The sequence below is a fragment of the Panthera leo genome, chromosome A2, assembly GCF_018350215.1.
Source record: "Panthera leo isolate Ple1 chromosome A2, P.leo_Ple1_pat1.1, whole genome shotgun sequence".
In the NCBI taxonomy this organism is placed as follows: Eukaryota; Metazoa; Chordata; class Mammalia; order Carnivora; family Felidae; genus Panthera; species Panthera leo.
In genome coordinates this window covers 166,096,088-166,123,218 of record NC_056680.1, presented here as the reverse complement: position 1 = coordinate 166,123,218, position 27,131 = coordinate 166,096,088, and the positions used below count along the sequence as shown (strand labels likewise).

Genomic DNA, 27,131 nt, shown 5'->3' with positions numbered 1-27,131 from the left:
GGTACACACGAGTTGGGGAGGAGTAGAGGGAGAGAGAGAGAGAGGCAGAGAGAATCTTAAGCAGGCTCCATGCTTAGCGTGGAGCCTGCTGGGCTCAATCCCATGACCCTGGGATCATGATCTGAGCCAAAATCAAGAGTCAGATGCTCAAGCCAGTGAACCACCCAGGAGTCCCAACAGTCAGCTTCTTTGTTAGTGTCTGCCCAGTTTGTCTCTGTTTATCCTTTTGTTTTCAGTCTTTTTAGGTTACTTTATTTTCGATATGTCTCCATCTGTGAGAGTTTTCTTTTCATAATTTGTTTCATTTACAATTATGATTTTAATGTTTCATCTTTATTATTGCTTTCATAATATTGGTGTTATCCTGTCTTTTGCTGCATAGTCTGGATTTTTCTTTGTTTTATTGTTATTTTTCTGGCTCTTAGGATTACTTGAAGAATTATAATTTTAATTTTAGGGGCATCTGGGTGGCTCAGTCAGTTAAGCATCCAACTTTGGCTTGGGTTGTGATCTCATGGTTTGGGAATTCGAGCCCTGCATCGGGCTGTGTGCTGACAGCTCAGAGCCTGGAGCCTGCTTCAGATTCTGTGTCCCTCTCTCTCTCTGCCCCTCCCCCTGCTCATGCTCTCTCTCTCAAAAATAAATAAACGTTAAAAAAATATTTACTTATTTTGAGAGACTGAGAGCAAGTGTGTGTGTGTGTGTGTGTGTGTGTGTGTGTGCGCGTGTGTGTGTGTGTGCAGGGGCACAGAGAGGGGCAGAGAGAGACAGGGAGAGAGGCAGAGAGAATCCCACGCAGGCTCTGTGCTGTCAGGGCAGAGCCTGACTCGGAGGTCAATTCCATGAACCAGGAGATCATGACCAGAGCCAAAATCAAGAATTGGATGCTCAACCTTGTGAGCCACTCAGGTACCCCAAGTTACCTCTTGTTTGGTTGATGGTTTTCTTTGCTTTGCAAAAGCTTTTTGTGTTGGCTTAGTCCCAATAGTTTATTTCTGCTTTTGTTTCCCTTGCCTCAGGAGACGTATCCATAAATATGTTGCTAAGGTTGATGTCCAACCTTTTCTTTTAGGATTTGTGTGATTTCAGGTCTCATATTTAGGTCTTTGATCCATTTTGAGTTTATTTTTGTGTATGGTGTTAAGAAAATTGTCCAGTTTCATTCTTTTGCATGTAGTTGTCCAGTTTTTCCAGCAGCATTTATTGAAAAGACTGTCTTTTCCCCGTTGTATATTCCTGCCTCTTTTGTTATAGATTAATTAACCATGTAGGTGAAGGTTTATTTCTGGCCTCTCTGTTCTGTTCCGTTGACCTGTGTGTCTGTTTTTGTGCCAGTGCCATAGTGTTTTGATTATTTTAGCTTGTAGTATATTTTGAAATCTGGGATTGTGATACCTCCAGCTTTGTTCTTCTTTCTCAAGATTGCTTTAGTTATTCAAGGTCTTTTGTGGTTTCCTACAGATTTTAGGATTATTTGTTCTAGTTACGGGAAAAATTCTATTGGTATTTTGATGGGGATTGCAATGCATCTGTAGACGGCTTTAGTATGGACATTTAGTAATATTTTTCCAGTCCATGAGCATGGTATATCTTTCCATTTGTTTGTGTCATCTTTAATTAATTTCATGAATGTCTTATAGTTTTTGGAATATAGGTCTTTCATATCCTTGGCAAAATTTATTCCTAGTATTTTATTATTTTTGGTGCAATTGTAAACAGGATTGTTACTTTCATTTCTTTTTCTGTTACTTTGTTATCAGTGTATAGAAACACAACAGTTTTAATATTAATTTTGTATCCTGTAACTTTACTGAATTCATCATCAGTTTTAATAGTTTTTGGTAGAATTTTTAGGGTTTAGGGTTTATGATTATTGTATCATATCATCTTCAAAGAGTAAGTTTTACTTCTTCCTTAGCAATTTGGATGCCTTTTATTTTTTTTTCTTGCCTGATTGCTGCCGCTAAGACTTCCAGTACTTTGTTGAGGGGAGAGTGAACATCCTTGCCTTGTTCCTGATCATAAAGAACTTTCAGTTTTATACCATTGAATATGATGTTAGCTGTAGATTTTTCATATGTGACCTTTATTACATTGAGGTATGTTCCCTGTAAACTCACTTTGTTGAGTGTTTTTATCATGAATGGATGTTGTATTTTGTCACTTGCTTTTTTGCATCTATTGACATGATCATATGGGTTTTTTTTTTTTATCCTTCCTCTTGTTAGTGTGATGTATCACATTGATTGGTTTGTGAATAGTGAACCACCTTTGAATCTCTGGAATAAATCCCACTTGATCATGGTGAATGATTTTTTTTTAATGTATTGTTGGTTTGGATTTGCTAGTATTTTGTTGAGGATTTTTGCCTCTATGTTTAGCAGAGACACTGGCTTGTATTTTTTTTTTTTTTTTGTAGTGTTTTTGTCTGGTTTTGGTATCAAGGTAAATCTGGTCTCAGATGGAATTTGGAAGCTTCTCTTCATCTTCTGTTTTTTTGGAATAGTTTGAGAAGAATAGGTATTAACCATTGAAGCCATCAGGTCCTGGACTTTTTTGTTGGTAGTTTTTCACTACCTATTCAATTTTATTACTAGAAATCAGTCTGTTAACGTTTTCTATTTCTTCCTGATTCAGTTTTGGAAGAATGTATGTTTCTAGGATAGCCATTCTTGATCAGCATCAGGACTAAGGCCATGTGGCAGCCACGGTTTCTGACCTCTGATTTAGCCGCCACAGAGGGCATGCATGTTGTATCATTTCTGCCTGTGAGCTTTAGTGTCCTTACTTTTTCTCCCTGACCAGGAGATTAAAGCTCAATTTTTTTTTTAATTTTTAAAAAGTTACTATTTTTTTTTAAATTTTTTTTTTAACGTTTATTTATTTTTGAGACAGAGAGAGACAGAGCATGAACAGGGGAGGGGCAGAGAGAGAGGGAGACACAGAATCAGAAGCAGGCTCCAGGCTCTGAGCCGTCAGCCCAGAGCCCGACGCGGGGCTCGAACTCACGGACCGCGAGATCGTGACCTGAGCTGAAGTCGGACGCTTAACCGACTGAGCCACCCAGGCGCCCCGAAAAAAAAAGTTACTATTTTTTATTTGAGAGGGAGTGAGAGAGTGCATGAGTGGGGGAGAGGGGCAGAGGGAATGAGAGAGAGAGACCGTAAGCAGGCCAACACGGGACTTGATCCCATGACCTTGTGATGACAACCCCAGCTGAAATCAAGAGTCCGACACTCAACCGACTGAGCCACACAGGCGCCCCAAAGCTCTGTCTTTTTAGAGAACCGTGAGAGCCTGTTCCTCTCTCTTTTTATCAGCTGTACCTTACTCACTGTTAGTGGTGAAGGGCTGTAAGGACCTTCTCCTTTTTTGGTTAGGAATTTCTTTGTGTTCGCACTGGATATAGGGACGATAAGAGGTAAGATTACAGTGTGCCTGCATTTTGCTCATCCCTGTGGGTTGCTGTCTGTCTTGAATATGCATCATTTACGGGAGGAGCACTTGCTCCTAGTCCCAACTTTGTAACTAGAAAAATAGTCTAACCCATTCTGTGAGTTTTGTTCTAATATGTTATAGTTGTATTTTTATTTTCATTATGGGTAGCTTTTATTTCTAAATTAGTAATACTTATGTTTGGGAGAGCCTGGGTGGCTCAGTCAGTTGGGTGTCCAACTCTTGATTTTGGCTCAGGTTGTGATCCCAGGGTTGTGGAATCGAGCCCCAGGTAGGGCTTCATGCTTGGCATGGAGCCTGTTTGAGATCCTCTCTCTCTCTCTGTCTCTCTGTCTCTCTCTCCCTGCTTTTGCTTCTCTCGCCGGCTCATGTGTGCGCACTCTCTCTCTCAAAATGAAAAATGTTGGGGTGCCTGGGTGGCTCAGTTGGTTGAGCATCTGACTTTGGCTCAGGTCATGATCTCATGGCTCTATGCTGACAGTTCAGGGCCTGAAGCCTGTTTTGGATTCTGTGTCTCCTTCTCTCTCTGCCCCTCCCCTGCTCACACTCTGTGTGTGTGTGTGTGTGTGTGTGTGTGTGTGTGTGTGTCTTTCTCAAAAATAAATATTAAAAATTTTTTTAAATAAATACAAATGAAAAATGTCAAAAATTAATAAATTAGTCATGCTTATATTTGTTTTTATAATTGTTAGCTTTACTTCCGTTCTTTTTTTTTTTTTTTAATTTTTTTTTTTTCAACGTTTTTTATTTATTTTTGGGACAGAGAGAGACCGAGCATGAACGGGGGAGGGGCAGAGAGAGAGAGGGAGACACAGAATCGGAAACAGGCTCCAGGCTCTGAGCCATCAGCCCAGAGCCCGACGCGGGGCTCGAACTCACGGACCGCGAGATCGTGACCTGGCTGAAGTCGGACGCTTAACCAACTGCGCCACCCAGGCGCCCCTTTACTTCCGTTCTTAATTGAATTGCTTTTCATTAGTCTTTCCATTTTATACCATGCATTTTGGTTCCTTGATTTCCTTTTGTTCATTACTTTTCATGCCTTCTTATCCACTGTTTGTGCATGAACTTTCTGGAATTCCTGACACTTTTGTTCTCTAACGTTAAATACTAAGTTTAAAAATCTGAAAGCATTCGTTAATCATAACTTTTTCTTTCACCTTTGGTATTTTATTGGAGCTCTACCAGGAACCTCAGTTGATTGACATCTCCACTCTTTTTTTTTTTAAGTTTATTTATTTATTAGAGCATGCACATGCAAGCGAGAGCACAAGTTGGGGAGGGGCAGAGAGAGAGGGAGACAGAGGATCCAAGGTGGGCTCTGTGCTGACAGCAGAAAGCCTGATGTGGAGCTTGAACTCACGAATCGTGAGATCATGACCTGAGCCAAAATCAGATGCTCAGCCAACTGAACACCCACGTGCCCTGACATCTCCATTCTTATCCATCACTCTGTACTTGGTTTCTTTCCCTGCCCCCCCCCCCCCCCCCAATCTACTTAGGATTTATGGCCAATCGTTTCACTCAGCATCCATCACCCTGCACTTGGTTACTTGGTTTCTTTTTCTTTCCCCCCAGTCTATTTAGGATATATGGCCAATAATTTCACTTACTTTTGCTAATACCCTAGACCAGTGGTTTTCAAACTGTGGTCCCGGATTTCTGAGGGTTGATGGTTAGAACCCTGGAGCAGACTAGGTTACCTGTGAAGAGCTTGTGGATTGAGAATAGATTTCTGGCTCAGCCCTGAGATCCTAGAGAATAATGGTGTTTTTTGTTTTTGTTTGTTTGTTTTAGACGAGTAATATTTAAAGGCTGGCAGGAAAGGCAAGCTAGTGATGGAGACTGGGTGAACAATCAGAGAAGGAGGACCTTTGCTGAGATAGAAGGTACTGCTCAGAGGTCAGGTGAAATTATGAGAGTGAAATTTGGCCTCTAGGTCATGGCTGACCGCTGCCAGGGCACCTGACGTTGGGCGGTGGACATGAAGTCCGATCCGTGGGTGGAGGAGGAGTGAGCGGTGCCCAGTGCGAATGTGCCGGTGTCGGCCATACAGGGAGGAGAACAGGGGAGGTGTTAGAGCCCTTAGAGCCCTCGAGCCTCTGCCCGTTCTGCCCGCGGCCCCTTCGGTGGCCGAGAAGCAGGCTCCCCCCCCCCCCCCCCCCCCCCCCGTGCTTGAAGGCCGCTTCACCTCGCCTGCCTCCCACTTCCTTGTGTTCTCTACGCCACTTCCCGCCTCATTCCCCGTGTGCCTGCTGTCTCCACTCCCCACGTGTAACTCCTCCTAGAAGAATGTGCTTCTGTTTCACTGAGAACATAGAAGCCCGCGGAAGGGACTCTGTCGTTACGCTGCTGCCCCACATCTGCACACCTGCCCGCCATGGGACTCATGTGTTCCCTGCTCTCCTGCTCTCGCTCCTCCTCCTCCTCGTGACCAGGGGCTTTCTTTCTGGCTCCCCAACCTGGGCGTGTTGGCTTAGCAGTTCGCCTTTTTCTCCCTTGCTTCGATAATTTCTCTCTCTGCTGGAATATGATTACAACTGTGTGTAGCTTTTCTCCTCTTAAAAAAACCCCTCTTCGCAGGCCTCATCCCATTTCTTTTTCTTCCCTTTTCCATAAGTTCCAGGAAAGAGCTGGCTACATTTTGTTTCCAATTCTTCCTCTCTCTTAATCTGCTTCAGTCGGAGTTTTGCGTTCAGCACTCCAGAAAAACCTCTCTCGTCAAGGTCACTGACGACCTCCGTGTTGCTAAATCCAGGTGTCGGTTCTCAGTGCTCATCTTACTTGGTCTGTCAGCAGCATTTGACACGGCTGATGATCCCCTTTTCCTACACGAACTTTCTTCATGTGGCTTTCAGGACGTCACAGCCTCTTGTATGCCTCCTACCTGCTGACTCCTGTCAGGTTGGCTTCTAAGTATTGGAGGCTTCTGGGGCTTGGTTCTTGGAATTCTCTGGCTGCACTCACTCCCTAGGATGGAAATCCCATCTGGTCTCAGGGCTTTAAATGTCTATCTGCTTGTGTCCCCCCGGCACCCCCCACCCCCCACCTTAAAAAATCCTAGCCGGGCTCCTTTCCCTGGATTGTACAGATTTCGTATCCAACAGCCCATCCAGCCTCTCCACCTGAGTGGGTAAGAAGTATTTCACCTGCCTCAGTGTAAACCGTACTTCTTAACTTCCAACCCAAAGTGACTTCACCGTAATCTTTCCCGACGCAGGAAATGGCCACTGTCTCTTTCCGTTTTCTCAGGCCACGCCCCTCAAGGTGGCTTTCAGAACCCACTGCTCTGGCTGCTTCAGTTGTTTTCCCCACCGTACCTAGAGTGAGCCTTTCCCTCTGTCATGCATTCGGTCTCCCTCTGCTGCGAGTCCCACCACGGATTCCCACCTCACTCAGGGTAAAAACCAGCACTTTACTGTTTGTGAGGACTGGCACTGGTTACAAACTTCTGCACAACAGGTGCGCCTTCTGGAACAAGAACACAGCAGGGAATAAAACCAAGTTCCACCTTCGTTGAGCTTACATTCCAGTAAGCAAACAGCTAACCAGTCAGTAAGCGGTCAGTGGAACCGACGATGACCTTGTGCTGGCTCAGGGGCATGGGGAGCGCCGGCAGGGGTGAGGGGGCACACCTCACACGTGACACCTGAGGAGAGACTGTGGGAGAAGACCAAGCAAGACACGCAGCTGTGTGGAGGGAGGGTATTCAAGGCCGAGGGTCTGAGCCAGGAAGAGCTCTGTGTGTTCAAAACGCTGGAGGGAAGAAGTAAGACATGAGATCTCATCTTCCTGCTCTCGGTTCCCAGAAGTGTACCTGGCGTACCGTAAGCTCACAACAAGTAGTTGTCAAATGAATTTCAGTTAGTGTCTGTCATAAATATTAATGCCCTGTCCGTTTGATCCCTCTGGCTCTAACCTCGTAAATCAGTTTCTGCCCCGTGCCCCTTCTTTCCTTCCAGTGCTACCCAGACTCATTCCGTTGTAAACAGTCTTCCCTGACCCTTAACGTCTTCTTGACGAAGATGTTCTATTCCTTTACCGATAACCGGTTTCCTTTTTGACCCATTTCCTACACTCCGAAGGATTTTGGGAGGATGTGGTGATGGTGTTGACATTCTCGTAACCATCTGGAGTTCTCGGTGGGTTCTCAGCAGCAGGCCAGTTTGATGCTTTTTACTCTTGGCTCCTTTTTGGTCACTGTCAGTATGTCTCCTGTCATTCTCCCACTTGTCCCGGTTGTGACATGAGGCTCACGGTCTTCCTCCATTCTCAGTTTGTCATTTCCTAGATGACGTGGTACAGTGGATGTTCACACCTAGATCTGAGGTCATTTTCCATCCTGTGGCCAACATCCACTGTTCAGAAATCTGTGCGGAGGGGTGCTCCCTAGACTATCAGCACCTGGAATTGTTTCGTTTGAGAGTCTTCAAACTATTGGTACCTTGATCCTAGGATCTTAGCTCTAGTAGGACTTTATTTCTAGCATACTTGGTCTTTGACTATAATGAGATCTCCTGTTTCATGACCCATCTTCTTTTATCTATCATCCCCATAAAATTAAATGGAATTTAATTTGAATTTAATATTAAAAAAGTTCCTTATTCAACTGCTGTTTATTTTGATATGTGGTATATTTATTGAATGATTATTCCCCCCACACACATTGATTTGTGATGCCTCTTGTATGTAGAACAAAATTATATATATTTTTATATAATAGAATCTGTTTTCGTTGATCTGTCAAGTTGTGGCACCAGCACACTCTTTAAATGTTATTGAAGCTTTGTAGTATGTTTTGATATTTGGAAGGGACAGTAGTGTCTCATTGACCTTAGTGTTCAGGGTTGTTGGTGACGATCTGACGCTTTACACTTCCATATGATTTTGAAAACAATTTGGTTAAGTTATAAAAAGAAAAATCTTCATTGGGCTTTTTCTTCTCCACAATGATATTAAAAACTGGGCTATTTGACTTAGTTCATATAAATTAGTATTTTATCAAAACTTCATATTAGCAAAATATCTAAAAATTTTACTTTTTTAATAGATTGAATCTTTTTGCCTATAAATACCAAAGATGTATCTTTTATAATCTTAACAAAGATGTGCGACAAACGTAAATGATCTGTTAATTTTTTTTCAGATATGTTTCCTTCTTTTTGCCATTCTCTACGTTGTTTCCTACTTCATCATTACGAGATACAAGAGAAAATCAGGTAAGTGGAAACATTGTAATTAAAACTTAGATTATCATGCCAACTGATGTATGGTATTTGGCCTGTGCAGTGCCTGCCCGCATGGTGGTGTCTGTATTTAGTACGGCCGCGATCGTGCCACCCAGTTGCCTGGTCCCGAGGGCACTGACGGTACAGCCAGGGAATCTGCCCACTTGCGGGGTGGTCACCCTCTTAGACCCGAGCCCTTGTTTACCACTGTTCTTATGTCCGACTACGATTAGTGTGTGGCTCTTCAGCATCTGGGAAATTCTAGAGTTTGTGAGGATATATGGGTCCTTGTGACTGGCTCTGACTTTGAACATGCATATCCCCATCCCATCCTTTCTCTGACTGCTGGACTATCTTTACCTTCTCTAGTTAATTTCACAGGTTCTGTGCCGGGGTTTTGTAAGGACCAAAGCAGTTGCCTAGCTGCCTTCTAGTAAATCTCAGCTGCTTCCTGTAGATCACAGGATTTTCCACCTGTGATGCTGGGCTGATTGTAGTGCCATATACATACTTAAGGATTCAGTATATTTAATACTCCTTCTGTCATAATATTAAACTAATTAGAGTTTTTTTTTTTAATTTTTTTTTTTTTCAACGTTTTTTTTTTTTTTTATTTATTTTTGGGACAGAGAGAGACAGAGCATGAACGGGGGAGGGTCAGAGAGAGAGGGAGACACAGAATCAGAAACAGGCTCCAGGCTCTGAGCCATCAGCCCAGAGCCTGACACGGGGCTCGAACTCACGGACCGTGAGATCGTGACCTGGCTGAAGTCGGACGCTTAACCGACTGCGCCACCCAGGCGCCCCTAAACTAATTAGAGTTTTGAAAGCAATTGGGAAATAGTGCTTGCTCTAGTGTTTTAGTTTGACTCTATGATTACACTAAAATACTTCTTGGAGTCTGTAATTTTTCAAAAATTTGAAGACCTGCAGATTCAACACAGTATCTTAACTATTAAAATTTTTTTTTAACGTTTATTTAGTTTTGAGAGACAGCATGAGCAGAGAGAACAGCATGAGCAGGGGAGGGGCAGAGAGACAGAGGGAGACACAGAATCTGAAAAAGGCTCCAGGCTCTGAGCTGTCGGCACAGAGCCTGATATGGGGCTCGAACCCATGAACCGTGAGATCACGACCTGAGCTGAAGTCGGATGCTTAACTGACTGAGCCACCCAGACACCCCAATGTCTTAACTATTTTTCAGATATTTTGGCATCAGGTTTTAATGATTGTGGACACAGAAGGAGGGGGAGAGAGAGTAAATGAATCTAAGTGCACTGTTTAGGGGAAATTAGGGGATGATGAACAGAAAAGTTGGAGATTTATTAGATGATTTTTAGAGTAATGGCAGGGAGGGGTGATGGTACCCTGGTCGATTGTGGGGAGAAGAAATGAAATGGTTATGAAGCTATTGAAACATTCTTCAGTAGTTGATGGTTGATTGAGTGTGGACACAACAGTATAAAAATTAATTGTGACTATACTATTTTATGGTCCTTTTGGTTGTGAAGTTATTTTGGGCAGCGTGTAATTAAGAATGGAGATTGGACTAAGAGAATGGCTCAAATGTGCCATTGACACTGGAGCAGCTGGACGCTCATGATTCCAGAGACTTACGTAGAGAGCCTTTGAGGACAACCCCAGTTAGGTATCGAGGAGAAGGAAGGGGAGGGTGTTATGTAATATTCTTGTAATTGGATCATACTGTCTTTAGCTGGTAAGTTTACGTGGGATGACAAAGAGGGTTGACGGCCATGAGAGAGAGGGAGAGGGAGGGGGAGGTGGGTGAGCTCTGGGGCAGGGGGCATCTGCTACTTGGAAAAGATACAGAACTTGATACTTTTCTGTCTGTAACTTGAACAATAGCTATGAAGCATTGAGGCAGTGGTATCTAAGTGGTTTAGAATGGTCCAAGAGAATCTTCATTATTACCACTAATGATGACAAACTCAAAATATAGAAAAGTACATGTTCTCAAATTCTGAATTCTAATTTTATAATAAAAATTTTCGTTGGATATTATCGACTAAAACATTTCATTCATTAGCAACTACAATTTCACTTACGTTATATGACAATGAACTTGATAGTGGTCCTAATGTTCTACTAAGTTTTATTTTCTTGAGCACTAAATATTTGGAAAATTTTAATTTATATAGAGTATTTTTGTTAATCAGGATTCTGGTTAATCAAAACACTCTTCTCTAGCTGAATTCTATCCTATGTGATTTAATGAGCTTTGAATTTGGATCCGTGCTGAAATGAACAGTTGCTTTTTAAAAATCATTTCTGTTCAATAATCACTTTAAGTTTCTATTTTTGTTTATAGTTTCTGATAAATGAAACATGTTATTGAAGATAAAAACTTAACACCTTACACATTTTTACAGATGAACAAGAAGATGAAGACGCCATAGTCAACAGGATTTCGTATGTATTTTAAAATTCATTTGTTCTGTTTCTGATTCTGAAGTCATAAAGCTTTCAAATTTAATTCACACTTTTGGGCATAAATGTGGAAAAAAAATCACCTCATGTATTACAATGCTTTTTCTCCATATTAACCCTGCCCTTGGAAGCACACATAAACAAATATACAATTGATTCTTGAACACTGGGGGGTTAGGGGTGCTGGCCCTGTGCAGTTGGAAATCTGTGAATAATTTTTGACTCCCCCAAAACTTAACTACTAACAGCCTGCTGTCTTACTCATAACATAAACAGATGATTAACGTGTGTTTTGTGTGTTATGTGTGTTATATACTGTATTCTAACAAGTAAGCTAGAGAAAAGAAAATGTTATTAAGAAAATCATAAGGAAAAGACATTTACTGTACTGTCCTATATTTATTAAAAAAAATCGCTTATAAGTGGACCCATGTGTTTCTAATCCATGTTGTTCAAGAATCAACTGTACGTGGATAATTGAGGATTGTCTCCAGTTAAAATTTGCTGGCTTGAGGAACCGACAGTTTTACCTTCAGAGGTTTTAACCTGGAAATGGGCTTATGGCTGGGAAAATTGCTGGGCCACAAGAAAGAAGACTCGGGCTGTTTGGTCTGCGGAGAAGACTGTGACAGTCTTGGAGTGGGGAGCAGGTGCCTGTTCTGGTTAATTGAACACTTACTGGCTGTGAGCAGGGAGATGGGCTCGGGTGGTTCTTTAGGCTCCGAACAGCTCTCTTCCTGCGTCTGTTTGCTGCTGCTGCTATTGACGAACCCTTTCATGTTTTTGAGGCATCAAACTGGATGGAGGGCAGTGAGTTTCTTTCTGTCACATTTTGCTTGATTAAAATTTGAAATCTCACAGCTGCAGCAACATAGAGTATCTTATTCTAATTCTTTTTTTATTGATACTTGAAACACTTTTGGCATAGTTTTGAATTTATAGAAAAGTTAGAAATATGAAAAAGAGCCTCCCCCCACACCCCAAACCGTTTGAGAAGTTGCTGACTTGGTTGTTCATTTCCTTGGGATACTTTTGTATATAATTCCTATAAACAGTGCATTCTCCTGTGTACCTACCATACAACCATCAAAACAATGAAATTGATACAGTATCACTCATGCCCCATTCAGATTTCCCAGTTGTCCAGTAATGTTCTGTGTTGCAAAAGGACCGTGTTTGGAATCCACACTGCGCGTAGTTGTCCTGTCCCCACCTCTTCAGTATTTCCTTGACGTCCCTGACCTTGATACTTTTGAAGATCACTGGCCAGTTGTTTGGATTTGTTTTTTCATGATTAATATCAGGTTATTCATCTGTTGCTGGGGCGGGGGGAGGTGAGTAGGAGGGAGGAGGAGAGAGAGAGACCACATGTACTCGTACTCACATACACAGGTACTCTCAGGTATGCTGGAATAGTACTCGGCCATAAAAAGGAGTAAAGTACGGACGCATAGTGCAGCATGTAGGACCTCGAAAACATCATGTTAAGTGAAGAAAGGCAGACACAAAAGGCCACAGAATGTATGATTCCGTGTATGAGAAGTAGCCAGAATAGGTAAATCCATCAGAATCATATGTATGGTTACTGGGGATGGAGGGGAGGGCAGAATGGAGAGAAACTGCTTAATGAATACAGAGTGTGTTTAGGGGTGATGACAATGTGGGACTAGAAAGAGGTGGTGGTTGCACAACACTGTGAATACATTGAATGTTGCTAAATTGTAAGTTTCAAATGGTTAATTTTATGTTATGTGAATTTTGCTTCAGTAAAAAATACTTCCAACTAGTAAGTGACTTGAATAGGGCTGATTCGATTCATAACTGAACAGTGAATATAAATGGACCCTGCGTTACTAGACGTGGTAATTTAAATGATTTTAAATGCCCCAGGGAAAACATCTGTAACTTTATACTGGGGATTCTTGCTCTGTGGGTTTAAAACTTAGGCCCATAACTTGATTTATATTTACATGATTGGGGGTCTTAGTTTTATTCCTAACATCATGACATTTGTGAAAATTCTTAAGTGATTCATTATTTTTCTCTGTCTAAATTACGACTCCCGTAAAAACAGCGTAGTTCGCTTACCTCACGAAGCTACAGCGAATCACAGACCGAGTAAAGGCAAGGATTCTGTCCCAGGCGAAGGAGCTGTGACATGTGTACCACTCTCCTCTCCGTGTCGTCTGCGCTCCATTTTTGGTGGCAGATCTGCGCGCGTGCATTTGTGGCTCAGTAATTCCTCATCAGACCAGAACACACACTTCGGCTTTCCCCTCGGCTGCGCTTCGTCTCCTCGTGCGGAGGCTCAGGAGCCCTGCGCGCTTCACCCCGCTCCTCCCAGCTCTGCTGTGGCCGCTGTGCGTCTGGGGCTTTGGGTTCTCCCCGCGGGCAGTGCCCGTGTCGTGTGACCGGAGCAGACCTGCCCTTCCTGCAGGCCGACGGGTGTGCACTGACAGTAAAGACTGGACAGAGCCAGGGCCAGTCCGGTCCCTGACCCCTCCTCCCAACGACCTCTTGGGCTTCCGCTGTCTTTTGTTTTCTTGCTTCCAGACGGAATGAGTGAGCGTGGAGGAGGCAGGCAGATCCGGGTTCAGATTCTGAACTCAGGATCGACTTGAGTCCAGAAGAGATTGAGAAACAAGGATTTGTTTTCTCTGTGTGAAGGAGAGTTGCCGCTTCACTCTCGTGCCGTGGTGTGGATTAAAACACCTGCGACACAGTCGCGAGTCGGTGCTCGGTGCGCAGTCCGTGGGAGCTCAGCCTCCCTCCTCTCCACCATCTTGCTTTGCCTCGCGGCCTCCACCAAAGAGGAGGTGGAAGGCAAGGCCTGCCTGCGAGGAGCCAACAGAAGTCCTCAGGTCCTAAAAGAAGAACCCGAAAAGAGCTCAGAGGAGTTCTGAAGTGTGACCGGCAGCCCCGGGGGCTGCTGCAGCAGGGTCCCCACGGCGGCCTCAGCTCTCCCGTGAGCACGGAAAGCCTGTTCCCTGGGCTTTCTCACCTCCCTTTACACCCACCTTTGCTTTCTCCTTTACCCTGTGTTCTGTTCTCTATTTGTATCTACTCACGCCCCCAAAGTAACTATGCAACCAAAAGTTCCATTTTCTGAGAGCTGCTGTCAGCTAGTTATTTGATTTGATTTAGAATAAAGTAATTGATATAAAAATAGAACGCCTAACAGCTGAAACTTTTGTGAGCCTCTGCAGGTGAGCGAAGGGCCTCCATGCAGGAGGTGGGCCTAGCACGAGGCGCCAGAGCCCGGGGTGGGGGGTGACCTGGCGTGGGCTCTCAGGGTCTGAGAGGAGGGAGGGCGTTTTCCCTGTGGAGGGAAATCCTGACAGGGGTGTCGTCTCGAGGGGTGATGAGGAGCACCCACGTGTGTTCAGGGGTGTTCTGTCACGGGGTCAGCGCCCCGGCAGTGTGGCAGAACCCAAGTAGGCTGAGGAGGGTGTCCCCGGAGGGATGGCCTGGCATGGGTGTCAGAGGTCAGTGGGAGGGAGGCAGGACAGTCCAGAATGGGGACTCACCAGAGCGGGAGGGCGCCTCTGCATGGGGCGAGGGTGCCAGATTGCATCCACGGCATTGGTCCATCAAGGGTAACGGAAACCATTTGCGGTTAGGGGAGAGGGAGCAAAAATGAACAGAGTTGTTGCGTGGCAGTTAAGAGTATCAGTGTGGATTCATGGTTTTCGGCATAGAGTTATTGAGCCAGATCTAGACGTAAAGATGGGTTCACGTAAGTGTGTAAATGCACAGATATGTGTGGTGCCTCAGCCTGTTCACTGAGAGTGCAGCACCGCGGTAGCAGTGAGTATATTTAGCACCCAGATCCTCACTGCTAAGTGTGATTTTCCGCTGACAGGAGCCAGGGCTCCCTGGGGGAGAAGCTGACTGCAGGGCTTGGGGGGGGCAGGGGAGAAGTTCAAGGCTCGTTTTGTGCATGTGGTGCTGCCAGAATGCAAGGAAGGGCCCCAAGATCCGTGCTGGAAAGACAGGTCAAAAGCACCTGGAAGCCTTCGAGGGCTTTCACATCGGTCAGGGACACTCTGCGCGTCAAGGTAATGATTGTAATGGATCCCACACAGGATAAAATAGAACAGTCTTGGGTTCATACTGTTCAGAATCAGTAAATGAATAAATTGTTTGACAAGGAACAGGATATTTTTCCTAGTTTCTAACTTAGCTTCCCACAAAATACGAATTAAAAGGGAAAAGAATAACGTTAGGGCGGACAGCCCTGGCAGGCGGCATCCTGACCGGTGATCGGGCAGAACGTGACCACAGTGGGGCAGGCAGGAGTTCTGGGCCACCTGGTAGCCTGCAGAGAGAAGTGTGGAGCGTGGCTTCTGTGATGCTCCTGGCTCCTGGAGTTGAAGATGAGAGGGGTCCGAAGCCGAGCTGCTAATCCTCCCCCCCCCACACCCCCGCCCCGCTCCAGCTTCAGCCTTCTCTGTCATAGTTGGGACCAGCTCCACCTTCCCGTTCTCAGACTAAACACCCAGAGTCAGCCTGGAGCCCTCCCTCTCAGCCCTCCCTCACCCCCCAGGAAGTCCCGTGTGTTCTGTCCTCAGAATCTGCTCCCTGCAGAAGGCGACATTTCTGAAGCTGTACTCTAACCTGAGGGACGCTTCTGTAGGTCTGTAAGCTGTGACCACTGCTGCCCTTTTTTGACTCGATAGGGACCCCTTGCCAGCGGTTACCTGCGCTGCCTCAGCCTTTTCTGAGTAGCTCTGGTCCCGCTGCTCACGGATCGCAGCGTCTTGTCTGTATGTCCAGAGCCCAGTCACAGGACCTGCAATGCAGTAGATTGAGGACGTGTTTTGTGGAGAGTTGGCATCATTGTTATGGTGACCATACATTCAGCATTTTCCGGATCACTCGTGATTTCAAATACTGTACCTATTTGCATTCATAAGCTTACTTTTTTGTCGGGTTACAGGTCCTGGTTTCTGATTTGGAAACTGTGGTTGGTCTTCTTGCTGGGTACGTGGTGGGTGTCATGTAGCTGAGAGAAGTGAGGAGGGTGGTGCTGAGGGTGCTTCATAGGGCACGTGACACAGAGGGGACCCTGGGGGCAGAGCTGACTGCGCCCAGGGACACGGAGCCATGAAATACATGGTCTCTTGGGGTGCGAGAAGGCCAGGTACCTCCCACTGTAGGTGGGACTGTGTTGTGGAACACACTGGAATAGCCGTGCGGGACCTGGCATGCGGAGATTGTGGGTTGACCTGATTTGTAGCATTGGAAGGAAGAAATGCTGGCGGTCAGGGCGGCTTCCTCACTTGACTTGCGAGGACAGAACCAAAGACGCACGCTTCCGGTCACTGGCTGGCCGTTGCCAGAGCTGGCAGTGGACTGGGATGGAGACTCTTCCAGTGCTTTCCCCGGGAAACATGCCCACTCGGCCAAACAGCTTGTGAGACTTCTGTGTCTGATCTGTCTGTGCTGTGTTTTTGGTACGTGTCACATGGTCTGCATTTAAACACTTACCGGCCACTTACTGAACGGAGGTTTCCGGGTCGTTTTGCCTTTGAAGGAGGAAAGCACTTCTGCTTGTGGCCACAAGATGGCGTGGGCCTCAGTTCCTCGAGTAGGTGTGTATTAGGAACGTTCAGCATGACTTTTTCTTAAATCTTCGTACGTTTGTTTTCACATTTTCCTATATTGACTTTAAAGGGATGGATATTAAATTAAGGTTCCATCTCTAATGTTGGTGAGGTTATCTTTTCTTTTGCCTTGTTGGTCTTAAAAAATCTTTAGATAAAAAATGTTAAGCATTTCGGGCATGTATAACTGAGAAAGTGAAAGCCCCTTAGAATCCTCCTATTCTACGGGATTGTCATATATTATGCTAGGTTTTTTGGGGGGTTTTTTTGTATCTCTGTTTTCCTGTGTGTATATATGTGTTTTTTGAGAGGGCTGGTGTAGGGGAAGCATGTTTTTTATTTATTTTTCATGCTTTTTCAGGTTTTTTTCTTTTTTAATTTATTTTAGACATCTTTCTGTATTAGGACATATTAGCAACATCTTACTTTTAAAAATGCCAAAATAGTGTTTTAAATATCTTTAATAGTAGAATACTGTTTAATAGTTCCCTACTATTTACTAGTATCACTTATTTTGCCTTTACTCATTTTAAGAGGTAGCTGACCATTGGCTTTGTAAGTTTTTTTCTCTTGAAATAACCATTTTGGACTGATTTGTTTTTCATACTGTCTTCACAAGTAGTTTTTCGCCTGAGTCAGTGTTTGCATTGCTCTCATGATCTATTTGCCAAAGTTGTTAATTTAACGCCATTGTGAAATAAATATTTAAATTTAAAAAAGGAAAGAGTCTATGGCGTATTCTTTGTAAAATGTACGAAGTACTCTGTCTTCGGTGTGTGAATCTTTTAGGGCCTGCTCGTTCAAGTTCACGGGATTCTCACGGGGTGAGGCGTTGTGGAGTGTGTCTGATTGAACATGTCCAGTCACACGGCATCGTTGGTCTCCTGGTCTCCCAACTACACTTAGTGAACACTTCTCCCAACTACACTTAGTGAAATTCTCATGTAACTTTTTGGATTAAGAGATGTAAGAGTTTTTATCCTTTTTGAATTTGTACCATATTCCTTGCCTTCTCCAGTCGCTGGTGACAGCCGTCTCTTCTCTTCCAGGTTGTGTTTGAGCACGTTCACGCTGGCGGTGTCAGCCGGGGCGGTTTTGCTTTTACCCTTCTCCATAATCAGCAACGAGATCCTGCTCTCCTTTCCTCACAACTACTACATTCAGTGGCTGAATGGCTCCCTGATTCATGGTCAGTATGTATTGCTCATTATAATCACAATGAACGTTTTTGTTTTTTACTGCCCTGTATTTTTAGATTTGCCTTGTCTTAATTTGCTGCCTAATTTGCATCTGCCTCCAATAAACCACGAGTCCCTCATAAAATCAGAAAACCAGATTTTACTTACTATTCCTATTCTTAGTTGTGAAAGGCTTTTCTGTTTTACTTCGTCAAGAAGCAGTTTATACTTAACAATGATTTTGATAAGTATTCATTTACTTATATATAAAATTTATAAAATAAATATAAACAGTATTTATTCAAAACTTTTTAATTTAATTTCATTTTTTACTTTTAGTTATTTTAGAGAGAGAGAGTGAGTTGGGAAGGGGGGTGGGGAGAGAGAGAGAGGGAGAGGGAGAGAGAGGATGAATCCCAAGTAGGCTCTGTGCTCAGCACAGAGCCCGTTGTGGGGCTTGATCTCACAAACCTCAGATCATGACCTGAGCCAAAATCGAGTCAGATGCTTAACCGACTGAGTTGCCCAGGTGCCCCAATTTAAATATTTAGCAAGAGAATTCTGGTTTATTTGGATATGTGAAAAGAACTCAGCCTCCATTTGAGACCAAAATAGTAACCATAGTTTTCTACTTTAATTTCCTGTTAGTAACGTTTGTCATTTAAAAATGTATAACAGAAGGGGGAAGACTTTTTTGTCAGTATAGGCTTTAAAATTAATGGTTAAAAATGGTTAAAAAATGACTTACTGGGGCACCTGGGTGGCTCAGTCGGTTAAGCATCCGACTTCAGCTCAGGTCATGATCTCACGGTTTGTGAGTTCGAGCCCCGTGTTGGGCTCTGTGCTGACAGCTCGGAGCCTGGAGCCTGCTTCGGATTCTGCGTCTCCCTCTGTCTCTGCCCCTCCCCTGTTCGTGCTCTGTCTTTCTCTCTGTCTCTCAAAAATAAACTTTAAAAAAGGAAAAGGGACTGACTTACGATGGGCAACATAGTATATTGCTTGGAGGCCAAATATACCTGCTTTCCAGTCTTGACTCATCTTCTAGAAATTTTTAGTGAAGTAAGATATTTTAATTTTAATTTATAAAATATATTAAAAGATCTAATACATAGATCTTTTTTATGTTTCATTGCCCTTCCCCCTTTTTTTCATATTGTGATTTCTTTATGTGTGAAACCCATCAACTTTTTAAATGTTTTATTTATTTATTTATTTTTTGAGGAAGGGGAGTGTTCACACATGAGTTGGGGAGGGGCAGAGAGAGAGGGAGAGAGAATCCCAAACTGGTTCTGTGCTGTTAGTGCAGAGCCTGCTGCGGGGCTCAATCGCACGAACTGCGAGGTCATGACCTGAGCCGAAATCAAGGGCCAGATGCTCAACTGACTGAGCCACCCCAAAACACATCAGCCTTTTCTTAGATTTTTGTAAATGTGTTCTAGTTATTTTACTTTTTAACTTCATTTGCTTTTTAGATTGATGGAATTATTAACATTTTTATATTGTCCAGTCTTTTGTCTTCCCTTTGGTCTAACTGTTTTGTGTTTAGAAGATCCTTTCCCTCCCTGAGATGTGACAAATACTGTCTCCCCCCGCTCCTATTTTCTAAAAATGATTTTGTTTATGCTTAACTGTTTAATTCATTTGGAGTTTGTACAGACAACTCCCTTTTCTCTTACCCCTTTGTGTTGAAAGAAATGACTACATTTGCTGTAGAATATTTGGAAAACAAGATGTATGGTGAAGAGAATTGTTACTCCCAATCCTATAAGCATATAACTATTGTGCATTCATTCTGTGGCCTGTGGCCTTGAATGTGGTGTGTTCCTGTGAGCACAATCAAGTGGAAAACCCTCACGGACTCAGGGTTAGTTTGTATCTCCCCCTGTCCACACATAAGGGGGAGGTTTCCATGCCATTAACTACTTTTCTGTGCGATTTACAATATTGCCTGGAGCTGTGTTAATCATGGAGTGTTTCCAATTTTTTAATTAAACTGTAGTGTACATCTTTACAAATATTTGTCCGTAGGATAAATTTCTGCGATTCACTTGCCAGGTAAGCATACTTGCAGAGGACTTGAGAGGATATTTCCCGTCCACAAAGCTGAAGTCCCCTGCTGGTTTCACATCCATCGGTGGGGTGGGGGAGGGGGTCCTCTTCTCAGAATGCATCTTCACCACCTGTGGGCATCACTTAAAACCTGCCAATTCAATAGCGAAACATTTCCCCTCTTAAATGTACATTTCTTTAATTACTAGTGAGGGTGGACACTTACAAAACAGAGGTCATTCATACTTATTTTTTAGTAAATTGACTACCTGTGATTCCTTTGCTCATTTTTGCAGTGTTTTCTCCCCTCTTTTTGTTTGTTTAAGTTTTTATTTAAATTTCAGTGATGTAACATACAGTGTAGTATTAGTTTCAGGTGTGCAATACAGTGATTCAACACTTCCCTACATCGCCTGGTGCTCATGTCAACGTGTGCCCCCCTTAGTCCCCATCACCTATTGCACCCACTGTCCTATCCACCTCCCCTCTGGTGACCGTCGGTCTGTTCTCTGTAGTAAAGAGTCTGTTTCCTGGTTTGTCTCTGTCTCTTGTTGCTATGCTTATTTGTTTTGTTTCTTAAATTCCACATGTGCGTGAAATCATACGGTGTTTGTCTTTCTCTGACTGACTTTTCCACTTTGTGTTATATCCTCTAGATCCATCCATGTTGTTGCAAATGGGAAGATTTCATTCCTTTTTATGCTTGCAGTGTTTTTTTAATGTTTATTAAATTTTTTTAAATGTTTATTCGTTTTTGAGAGAGAGAGAGAGCGTGCACACAAGCAGTGGAGGGGTTAGAGAGAGAGACACACACAGAATCTGAAGGAGGCTCCAGGTTCCAAGCTGTCAGCACAGAGCTGTCAGCACAGGGCTGACGCGGGGCTCGAACTCGTGAACCGTGAGATCATGAGCTGAGCTGAAGTTGGACACTTAACTGACTAAGCCACCCAGTCGCCCCTCTATTTATTTATTTTGAGAGAGAAAGAGCGAGCACCAATTGGGGAGGGTCAGAGAGAGAGAGGCAGTGAGGGAGAATCCTAAGCAGGCTCCTTGCTGTTAGCACAGAGCCCGACACGGGGCCCGAACCCATGAACCATGAGATGATGATCTGTTCTGAAATCATGGGTCAGACGCTTAACTGACTGAGCCATTCAGGCACCCGTGCTTGCAGTGTTTTTTTTTTTTTTAAGTAACTGTCTATTAGAGGTTAATTGCAAGCATTTTTCTCCCATGTATCCTTTAATACTACTTAAGCTGTTTTTTGACACAAAGAGTTTTAGTTTAATCGCATATTAGAAATCTGGCCTTTATGGTTTCTGTCTTGTATGAAAGTAGAAGGAAATGGAGAGTCATGATGCTCTGAAGACCAAACGAATTCAGTAAAATTAGGAGTAATTGTTACCTGAATAAAAAGAAGTTACTCTGTTGTTGCTTAGCAAGTGAAAAAACTCAGATAAGCAAACTGAAATTGACACAAAATAATAAGTCATCTCCTGAAAGGTCACTTGTTATTATGAAAGGCAGGAGACAACCTGGAGAGCGATGGCTATGAATTTTTGGAGAGTTGTTTTAGATGACGTGTTATTCGTTATTAGTAAATAGTTGGATAAAATATGATTTAGAAAATGGTTTTTGCATGCATTGTCTAATAAAATGTTTGTGGAAGACTGTTTGGCATGGTTCCCCCGGCCCTAGCTTTCTGCGAAGCTGTAGGTACTATGGTGCCTATGTTTTGCCGGGTTGGGCTCCAGGTGTTTTTACCAGAAGTACAGGTGCTCTCAAGCTGGGCTAACCAGGGTGACAGGTGAACTGGCCCTTCTTTCCAGTTTTACTAAATAGAAATTGCAGGTTCTACTTAATGACCTTACTTAATGACCTCTAAGTCAGGGTCATTTCTTTTTATTTTGTTCATGAACTGGAAGTAAGAGCTACGAACATGTGACATGCCGTATATGTGGAGGCCTCAACCCTGGAAGTAAATATATTTGTATTGGTTGTCTTTCTCGTTGTGATGTAAGGTGTGCAAGCTCAAATATTTTATTTTGTTTATAAATTAGGCCTTAGAACAATGATTCCCACATAGTGGTTGCCTAATAGCCATTTGTTGAATGAATAATAAACAGTAATTTTGAACTCCAGTAAAACCACTTCCGCTGAAAGTTGGAGAACTAAGGAAGAGCCTTCTAAATGATGTCCTCTTAGGAATGGGTCTCAGGAGGCCTGGGCTGTCTGCCCTGGAAATCTTCCTTGAGGGTTTTGTGACCCCTGGCTTTGTTTCTGCTAATTCTTTGGTAGGTCTGTATCTTTGCTGCAGGTTGTGAATTTCATAAATCTTTAAATGCATCTTTCTCCTCTAAATTCATAGCTGTCTTTAACCTTGTTGATGGCATTCATGGGAGTGCTTATTATTAGTCCCTTGCATTGTCTTGGGGCTGCAGATTTGTCAACCTTGGACATGCTTGCTTCTTGGCTTCTAAAAAATCATTAAAGGGGCCAAATTGTGGTAATGCTAAGAGATGCCCTAAAGCACTTGCTGTGTTCTAGACACACTCTTCCTCGCCTCCATTGTGGGGTAGCTCCAGTCTCCCCTTGGTGGTCAGGACCAGTTATCCCAGCCAGCACAGGAACTCCCTTCCTTGCTGGTTGATTCAGAGGCATGAGGATCCAGAGTACTGGGCAGCAGTCTGAACTTCCAGTTCAGCGGGACCAGTGTTGTGTCTTCTGGTGGAAACATTCTTCCCTTTAGAGCTTGGACGTCTAGGCTAGCAGCACTAGTTCCTAAGGTTATAGGAACAGGAGGCAAAAGTTTTGCTAGTGGGCACTAGGGATAATAGTGAGTACCCCCATTCCTATTTCTCCCCCTTGATTCCTGGGCCTGGGAACCAACCACCATATTGGATACAGATTCAGGGCACTTGCAGCCTCCTGGAGTACCTTTCCTTAGTCCTTCGAAGCATCGCCACCTAGCTGGCACTGTAACTGGGTCTTCAGAAGGACATTCCACCTTTCTGTCAAACCAGCTGCTTTGGGAGGTAGGGAACATGTAAGACCAGTGAATTCTTTTTTTTTTTTTTTTTTAACATTTATTTTTGAGAGACAGAGAGAGACAAAGAATGAGCAGAGAGAGAGGAAGACACAGAATCCAAAGCAGGCTCCAGGCTCTGAGCTATCAGCACAGAGACCAACACGGGGCTTGAACTCATGAACTGTGAGATCATGACCTGAGCCGAAGTCGGACACTTAACCGACTGAGCCACCCAGGTGCCCTAAGACCAGTGAATTCTAAGGGCATGGGTCCACTATAGCTCTTCTTTTCCTGTGAAGCATTGCTGTGATGATGGTGGACGGGGCAGTCTAGAAGTTCACGGATGGTAGTTTTGGCAGAAGCTTTGTGTTCAAGGCAAATCTGTATCTGAGTGTCTATTCCAGTAAGGACAAAACACTGCCCTCTCCATGATGGGAGTGGTCCATTTCAATAAATCTGCCACCAGATAGCTGGCTGATCTCCCCTGGATGTGGTGCCACATTGAGCTCCCAGTTGGTTTTTGCTGCTGAGTGATTAGGCCAGTTTGCTGGTGGCCACAATCCAGAGCCCAGGCTTAGCTTCCACCCCTGCCATCGTGGCCACTCTGTTCCTGAGCCCATTGGATCGTGACAGGGGTGGCTGGGGAAAGAGGCTGACTGGTGTCCACAGGATGGGTAATCCTATCCACTTGATTATTAAACTCCTCCTCTGCCATGATCCCCTTTTGGTGAGCAATCACATGGGACACAAATTTCCTTGTTACCAGTTTTCTAATCATGTTTCTTCCTAGTCCCAGACCATCCAACAAAATCATTGGATATGACCCATGAATAATAATAATAATGAATAATAATGAATAATAGTAATAATCACATGTCTGGCTATTTCTCCTCCCAGGCAAAGTGCATTACCTGAACATGCAATGCATTGGCAGGGTTTCCCTTCACTGCTGTCCTTCAGAGATGTCCCAGGGAGGAGCTGTGGTGCTGCAGCCGTCCGCTCTGGGTGAACAGGCCTGAGTCTTTTCTTCCTTTGTCAGCTGAGTGTAGGGATCTCCCCTACATACACCCCTACATGCACCCCTACAGGAGTGCATAGGTGCAAGTTCGGGGAGAGAAGTAGTGTGGCAGCAGTGGGGCCCATGGGCGTTTGGGTTACTTCTTCACGTAACTGATTTGTGCCTTCGGGACCCGCTTGGGCCTGATCGTGTGCGTACCACTTCCTTTAGCTGATGGAGTGCTGCTGTTGCCTCTGTCCAATGCTACGGCTCGCTGGCTCAGATAGCGCCTTGTTCACGGGGGACAGTTCAGGCCACGTGGTTAGCTTGGAGGCCCGTGATCAAGTGTTCAGTCTCCGCTGAGGCCCGGTGACAGGCCAAGATGTGTTACTTAAGGGAGAGTGGTTATCTGTGCAGGATGGCAGGGCTTTACCCCGGAGTCCCAAGGGCCCGTGCCGTGGTCCATCTGTAGTGCCTGTTGAAGGCTCCACACAACATCCCTGTCTGCCACGGACACTTCAGGCACCCGTGGATTTACAGACCAGATGGCCTGGGTAGTAGAGCAGCTCGCACGGCGGCCTGTGCTTGTTGCAGAACTTTCTTTCGTTCTGGGCCCCACCGCAAACTGGCAGCTCTGGGTGTCACCTGGTAAATGGGCTGGAGAAACGCTGAAATGAGAGATTCGTGACCTTCAAAGTCCAAAGAAGCCCATGGGCATCGTGCCTGTTCCGGTTGTAGGTGGGGCCAGAGTCAGCAACGAATTCTTCACCTGAGAAGACATCTCTCCAAATGCCCCACAGCACTGGACCCCTAGATATTTCACTGACCTTGGGGGCCCCTGAATTTTTCTTAGATTTTTTTCCACCCTCCGACGTGAAAACATCTCACCAGTAAGTCTAGAGCCGGTGCTACTTCTTGCTCACCAGATCCAGGCCGCAAAATGTCATCGTTAGAATGGGCCGGCGGGACATTTTGTGGGGGCTCAAGATCCCTGCAGATTAAATTGTGATGGAGGGCTGCAGTGTTGCTGTGCCCCTGAGTACCTGTGTACCCAGGTACTGGGGTAAGTGCTGATTTACTCAAGCAGTGAAACCAAATCTGGTACAGCGGCTGCAGTTGGAGTCGCCACCTAGTGAAGCTCATGGTAACCTGCTGTCATTGTCCTGCGGTCCATCTGTCTCGGGGATGTGGGAGTCAGTGCTCCTGCACCTTTCAGGTCCTTCATGGGGGCACTCATCTCTGCATTCCCTTCAGGGACGTGGTATGGCTTTTGGTTTGCTGTTTTCCTAGTCAGAGGCGGTTCTGGGGACTTCCGCTTGGCGTTTCCCACCATAACAGCCCTTACGACACAGGGCAGGGAGCCAGCGTAGGGATTCCGTCAGCTGTTAGGGAGATCTGTCCCTGTGCATTCTGGAACCGGGGATGTGATCGTGGACCGGGTTTGGAGGCCCCTGTGAGGCACGTGAGACCTCAGCCAACCCCTCATTGACCAGCTGACCCCAGAAGCCCTGCTCTGACAGTGCACCACGGTGACGTTTGGGGTTCAGTGTTCAGTAGTCCTCAAGAGGTCTGATGATCTCCTTTACCCCAGCGCAGTTCTACCGTCCATATTCATTTGTAAGTCATTTACCATCCTGGAACATTCACGAGATTTTCTTGTTATCTTTCTTTTTTTTGTTAAGCTTTTTGTGAATTTGGATCACCTGCTCCAGGACTTCCGTGCTGAAAATGTTCAGTAGTCATTGCAGCGTGAATAAAAGTTATTTAGTGTTTCATTAGGAACACCTTGGGAAAAAAGAACTTCATTTGAAAAGAAATTTAGTGGCTTATCCTATAAAATTGTCTGTAGGGATGGTTTTGATCACTTTTGCCTTTAATGTGTAAATCATATGGATTGGAGGCTAATCGGTGTATTGATGATGCTTTAGTATGTAAAACTACATTTAGTTTGAATTAAATACACTGTCTGGATTGTGGACACATACATTTGAGATGTTCCACGTTAACTGTATTATCTTGAAATGCCATTAACTTCTCTTCGCCCGGATTTAGTAACATAAAATAAATAAAATACTAACCTTAGTTCTAAATCCCTGTCATGTAGCAAGACGTATCTCTGTCTACAATGAGAAAATGATTAAAATACCTTGAAAAATATGATCTGCAAAGATGATACTGGAGCTGGAAAAAGGCAGGACGGTAACCCTCTGGTCATCGACGGTTTTGGCCCATGGTCTGTGTCAGGTGTCACGTGTCACCCGGATTCTGTGAGGTGTGTCCTGTCCACTTAGTGCGGTAATGACATGCTGGCAACTATAGTTACTGTAGGATGGTACAAAGGGGGCATGTACAACGGCACCCTGGGAGATAAAATTGTCATTTTTATTGTTAAAATTGGAAAACGTTAAAAAATGGGCAGAAGAAAGTATCTACTTGTATTCACTTTGTGTCTTGTGAAAAACTTAGCAGAAAAATGTGAAACCCTTCAGTTCCATAGATTGAAAAACTGATACAGATGCTTAATGGGTTTTCCTTTTGGGGTGGTGGACATGTTCTGGAATGAGGGGGGGTAGTGGTAGCGCAATGTTGTGAACACACTACATGCATTGAATTATTCACTTTAAAATGGTAATTTTATGTAATGTGAGTTTAAAATTAAAAACCAAACAGGAGTCAATCTTTGGAAGGTACGTGAAGGATGGAATTAAGTTGTAGCCTTACATAAAATCAGGAAATAATTCTTGGATTTTGAGGTATCCCCCCCCACTGAGTGGGGCCAGTTTTTGCTAAGCTGCCCATACTCACCATACTCACCAGAAAGAGACACGTGTTTATAACGTGATTGCCGAGTTGACGTTCAGTCTGTTAAAAGATAACCACGATGAAAGTGACTAGTCTTTGCAAGGTACATGTGTTTTATTTTGTTTTTTTCAACAGGAATAGACAATATGCTATTGTAGACATCATGAAAGAACAATACAGAATCCATCTTTATTTTATCTATTTTCAAGTTCCATAGAAGATTTAAAAAAATCAGACTTTTAGATTATAAGCAGCCAAACTTTAAAAGAAGATAAATATTACATCTACTTATGTATAGATATTAACTCAAGTCCTTAATAAAGTTTAATATACCATTATTAG

The 27,131-nt window shown here is 44.0% G+C and overlaps 1 protein-coding gene across 10 annotated transcripts in view; it reads left to right on the top strand.

Moving 5' to 3' along the window:
• The window catches only part of LMBR1 (limb development membrane protein 1), a 151,653-nt gene that overhangs the window by 23,713 nt on the left and 100,809 nt on the right, over nt 1-27,131 (top strand). For 8 of the 10 annotated variants that reach the window (XR_006199427.1, XR_006199426.1, XR_006199429.1 and 5 more), the window contains exons 2-4: nt 8,603-8,675; nt 11,075-11,114; nt 17,788-17,927. Coding sequence is in view for 5 of the 10 variants with exons in the window: in XM_042927218.1 (XP_042783152.1) it covers nt 8,603-8,675; nt 11,075-11,114; nt 17,788-17,927 (253 nt within the window). In the remaining 5 variants the exon portion in view is untranslated. Of the gene's footprint in view, nt 1-8,602; nt 8,676-11,074; nt 11,115-17,787; nt 17,928-26,135; nt 26,260-27,131 lie in introns of those variants that run through there. The other 2 variants (XM_042927224.1, XM_042927223.1) reach the window with 1 other exon arrangement.